The sequence below is a fragment of the Perna viridis genome, chromosome 10, assembly GCF_037379345.1.
Source record: "Perna viridis isolate PV_CMFRI_1.1 ecotype Kerala chromosome 10, ASM3737934v1, whole genome shotgun sequence".
Classification (NCBI taxonomy): Eukaryota; Metazoa; Mollusca; class Bivalvia; order Mytilida; family Mytilidae; genus Perna; species Perna viridis.
This window is the reverse complement of record NC_142454.1, coordinates 31,855,360-31,860,963: the sequence shown is the minus strand read 5'-3', so window position 1 is coordinate 31,860,963 and position 5,604 is coordinate 31,855,360. Positions and strand designations below refer to the sequence as shown.

Here is a 5,604-nt window from a genome sequence, read left to right as displayed (position 1 = left end):
CCAGATAAGAATCATGCAAAATGTGATTCATGGTTGGAAAGCCTACATATTTTTGTTTTTGATATTTTGTTTAAAATGTCATAGTAAACAGAAAGTAACATGTGGTTTTTCATATAACCCATGTTCCTAGGAGATAAAAATTATATAGAATGCACTGTATATATCAAAATTAAGGGAGATAATTCTGAAAATGACACTCAAATACAATAGAATCTATTGGATTTTCAATGTTAATTATCTCCAAAGAGCAGGCAGATATGAATGAGTTACTACAATACAGACCATAAAAAACTTACTTACAAAAATAAAAAATATGTAGCCTTTTTGGGGTGTATCACATTTTGTTTTAGATTTTGCATGATTATTACAAAACATCTACTTAAGGTGTTATGCGTTAGGAGTAATCAGCAAAGTATCCAAAGCAAGGTGCAAAGTTCAAAGACAGATCTACTAAAGCTTCCTTCTATCATACATGTGAACATATGAGTAATTGTGGTCAATTGACACCGTTATGACAGTATACAAGACCCCTATGTCAAGTTCATCAACAAAATATGCACTAATTAATTTCTGATAGAATTAGAGTATACAGATATATGATGTATTGAAGCTAGCTTACACTCCAATTTGTACTGTTGAGTTACAACAAAAATGCTTAAATTATATATGTTTATGTCAAAATATACTTATATATAATTGTCAACAAACGATATGGACAAATTTGAGGTGTTTTCGTCAAAATGAGATTTCAAAGAACTAGACCACAAACTATATAAAAGCATAATCAATGAAAAATATATACACACAACAAAGAACCTGTTAAAAAATCAAGATTCATATAGAAACAACAGTTAATAAAAATTCTGGACTCTACTAAAAACTAAGTTACGAATAAGGAAAATGTCAGAATTTTAGCGTATTCATTTTTTAAAGAAGTGAGTATTCAAGATCGCGAGACACGACCTCTACAGCAATGTCTAAGCATGCTTATCATCGAATGTCGACATAATTTCTCGTTTCCTACAAATTGACTTTTTAGATACATTTTTCGAGTAATTTTCTGTGTAATTAACTGTTTTGAAACAATAACGAAATAAATTTAAAATTATGTCATACAAAGAGACCCTTGTACATGACATTGCAGCAATCTAAGTCAAGTTAATGAATTTTAACTATGTCTTAATAACCAGAGGAACAAAATATTCTGAAAAAAAGAGTAAAAGCATCGAAAATAGCTAGATTTGCCTCTTATGTTCAGTAAAACATCTAATCCAAAATGGAAAATTCTACAATTATCCCTGTTTTTTTATTATTCATCATAATTTTCACACATTCGTTAATTAAAAAGTTAATATCAGATTTTAAAAATTTATTGGATATTACAAAAAAAAATCCAATGTTTAAAGTTTCACGGTAATATTGTGATGATACAAAATTCAGATAATGTTTTTTTTAATAAGTATACAATATGCAGTCTGGTAATGAACACTTAGAAAAATTGACTTTTGGATGTGCTGCTATTTAAGTAACTTGCAGCACAAAACGTCATTTCAAGATTCATTTATTCTACATTCAAATACACTGATTCGTTTAGAAATTTGAAATGGTCAAAAGGATAATTTTGTTGACATTGTTCGTATTGGTTATAGAAACGGCTACAACAAGCTTCCAGTCATTGCGTCATGAAATCAACACAGACTTTGATAACAAAGAAATAATAGAAGTAAACTTAGGAATATTTAAATCAAGAAGCCGTTTTGAATGCCTTACCTTGTGTGGAGTAAATGAAAGATGCCTATCTTACCAATATAAACGGAATTCAAACATTTGTAAATTGTTTGAGCAAGATTTCATTAATTTTTTGGAGACGAGATATGTGTCTGAAAAATATTGGAGATATTACTATATCATTAGAGGTATAAACTAATCTATATAGCATTAAACAATAATTATTTGGCAGGATTGTTTAAAACATTGTCAATAACATAGGAAGCTTGTTGGAATACAAAAATGTGGATGGGCAACATATTAAGGATCTCAATTCCCACAAATTCACACAAATTTTACAACAAATTTAAGTTATCTTAAAATTAATAATACATTGCCTTTTTGTTTTTGTTTTGTGTCTGTTCTTTTGTTGTTTCTTTTCAATTTTTGTTTGTTTATTTGTTGTTTCTTCATATTATTTTTTTTCTATTAATGGTATGTAATCTAAGATGTTTTTTTTAATCATTTTTTTTCCATAACTTTTAAAAGAGAAAAAGTCCGGCTATGTTACTGTGTGTAGTTAAAGGAGGTAGACCTATGGTAAGGGACACAACTCTTACAAATCATTGGAATAATTGTATTTAGCATTTTACAACAATCTCACGCAAGCATCAAAATAACTTGGATTGATTTCGTTCTGTTTCAAATGAAAGCTTGATAGGCTTTGGTGAAATTGAATATGATACAAATATATCGCTGATTTCAAAAGTTATGTCGCTTACCCTAGGTCTACCTCATTAAATATGGTTTAATTACTTATTTCTTTAGTAAATTATAATTAAGATGAGCAATTTTTAATTATCTCAAATATTTTTTTAGGTTGTACATTGAAAAAGGAAAATTGTCCTCAACAGCAGGGGTTCAATTACAATGCAAAGTTGTGTTTCTGCTTTAGAGTCGACACAACTGCAGTTCTTCACACGGAAGCTGTCGATCGGTGTGCAACGTATAATTCATCTCTTTTAAAACTAGATAGATGTTGGAAAGAACGACATGTTAGGAACTACTTAGAAGGTCCAACATATGAAGCATATATATTTTTTCAAAACAAAAGAGATTTTTTGTCCTAGCAACAAGTTTATTCTTAAAATTAGTTCCTAACAGCCATAATGTTTTAGTTCAATAGTTACGAAATAATAAAGATGTTATATTTACAACCGAAATGTTTTTGTTTACAGTAACATGTTTTTCCAAATGTTTTTGGATGTAGGAGGCCTAAACCAATCATGATTTGATATTTAAAAACTGTAAGTGAAGTGTTTTATCTAGCTTCTTCGTTACGAATTCCGTTAGCAATTATACATTTCTGAATTAAATCATTGATTATTCTGAAATACAAACAAATCAGCACTTTTTTAAAAAAGAACTTTCATAGTTTTCCTTTCCTCGTTTGTCTATCCCGGACTTGACTTTTTTATGAGCAACTCGGCGGGTGTTTCTAGAAAAGCAGAAGACGCTTACCCTACCGGTGCACCTGGTCAATGCTCCCAGTGGAGTCCGAGTTGCTCATTTGCTTTTGTTATTTTGTATGTATGATTTTACTTTATGTTCTTTGATGTGAATGTCTGTTTTCCATGTCTGTTCTTTGTCCCTGGATTACATTCTCTTGATTACCGCTATAACCTTGGTTCCCTTGATTACTCTTTCAATCTTTTGAGACTTACGATTAATTTTTATCTTTCTTTTCTGTTGATAACGTGCAAGTTTAGTTTTTTAAAAATCCACAGTAATTTTTATAAAGGCTCTCGAATCACTTTATTTTTTTATAAACTGAAATAAAGAAAATGACTGAAATTTGAACGACAATAAATAAACAATAATTCCATATTTCAGGGCAACGAGATGATATTAATGAAGTATTTATTCAAGGGTTTAGAGGTGCCAGAACTTCGGATTTTCGTTACAATGATGGCAGCGTTATTCAGTATTTCAACTGGGACACACATGAACCGGACAGGCCTTTAGTTGCGAGTGCTGCCATTAGAATTGTGCGTGAAAGCGGTTACCTATGGCGAGACACACGTTTGACGAGGATACATCAGTTTATCTGTCAAATGGAATAAAGATATTTAACATTGAAACAAATGAAAATCGATATACATTTATGTGAGAATTTTGTACCAAAATAATATCAATTAATCATGTTAGAAAGATAACTGGAATGTATTTTTGTTACTATTCACATTACGTCCGTACGTTAAGTTTGTTATCCGATTATCTCTATTAAGAATTTCTCCTTTCACGTCAAAATTAAATGGCACGATATTTTTGATAGGTTTAAAAAATGTGGTGGTGGCTTGATGAATTTGTGTTTTACCTTCAGTATTCTATACCGTTGAACAAGGATCAACATCGGTGAAAAAACGGAACAGTTACGAAGCAAACTTCTTTATCTAGTAAGAGTAAAAACTTGGGAACCAAGATTCTAGAAGAAATCAAAAGAATGAAATACAGGGACAACGACCAGACATGGAAATCGGAAACACACAACAAATAACATAAAACAACCAAAATAATGCATACAAAGGAACAAAAATGTAAATGAGCAACTCCACTAAAAACAGGAAGCATGGATGATGTGCACTGGTAGGGTAAGCGTCTTCTGTTTTCTAGAAACACCCACTGAGTTTCTCATAAAAAGTCAAGCTTCTTCTGCTTTTCTGGAAACACTCGCCGAGTTCTTCTTAAAAACTCAAGTGCGGGTTAGGCGAAACAGGAAAGTAAATATGTGACACGTTGAACAAATCTGTATTTATGGTTCCGATTGATAAACCGTTACGATACACAAGTTCATGATGACGACCATAAAACTCCTGTAGTAGTGACCTCAATCTTGTAGCAACAAAATCCTGTTCCAGAACCCTAATTGTAAGAAGTCTACGTAGTTATGGCAAGCTTATGCATAGGGTATAATTTGTAATATGAAACTCCATACGCAGGTGCTGAAAGGATCTTGCCACAGATGAAAGGGAAGTTGACAATACCGAATAAATTGCCTTTTTCGTATAGTTTGGTAGATTACAATCACCGTCCTTGGTGGAGATACCAAAAATGGACAGTATAGTTTTATGGTTTTTCCCTCCCTCTTAAAACGTTCGTACGTTTCAAAATTAAAGATCTCATAACCTTTACTCTCTCTGACAGGCGAATCGATGCCTTCTTTTTCTTGTTTTACCCAATTTCTTGCATAGTCATCTATGGCATCTATAAACAACTTTAGAGTTATTATTCCTATTTATGGAGCGTAGTTCAAGGTACCTTGGACTTTCGTTTTCGATAATGTATAAATCTCCCGTAAAGACGTGACCGGAAGGACCATATTTGAATGGAGATATTTTGCAAGAACAGTCCGGTGGCTTAGCCTTGAAGTCCTCAATCTCAACTTCAATCTAGAGGTTCTTCAACAGTCTTTTTTATAAATGAAAGTTTCGGATGCAATAGATGAAGAATACAAATATGAAATAATCGGCATTAATTTGTCTTTGAAATACAGTGGAATTTTTTATGGAAGATGTCAGCCAAACTAATTGCATATATACCTTTGTTGACGAACAGTAGTGAAAGAAATAATCTTTTTCATCATTTTTACATTTTTCACAAACTAATATAAAGAGTTTGAGGAAATCAATGCCAAAATGATGGCCACAAGTCTGTATAATGATGGGGTAGGTTTAGAAACAGGAGTGCCAAGACTTGTTTCGTCTACCCTTACTTTTTATGACCAACTCGGCGGGTGTTTCTAGAAAAGCAGAGGACGCTTACCCTACCGATGTACCTGGTCCATGCTCCCAGTTTTTAGTGGAGTCCGAGTTGCTCATTTGCTTTTGTTACTTTGTA

General features: G+C 32.0%; 1 protein-coding gene across 1 annotated transcript; it reads left to right on the top strand.

The window, feature by feature from the left end:
- Positions 1–1,504: 1,504 nt before the first annotated feature.
- Positions 1,505–3,913, top strand: LOC148605408 (uncharacterized). The gene is made up of 3 exons (XM_088550726.1): positions 1,505–1,916; positions 2,587–2,781; positions 3,601–3,913. The coding sequence occupies exons 1-3, from the start codon at positions 1,604–1,606 to the stop codon at positions 3,828–3,830; spliced, it is 738 nt and encodes a 245-aa protein (XP_088406852.1). The 5' UTR covers positions 1,505–1,603; the 3' UTR covers positions 3,831–3,913.
- Positions 3,914–5,604: the final 1,691 nt, after the last annotated feature.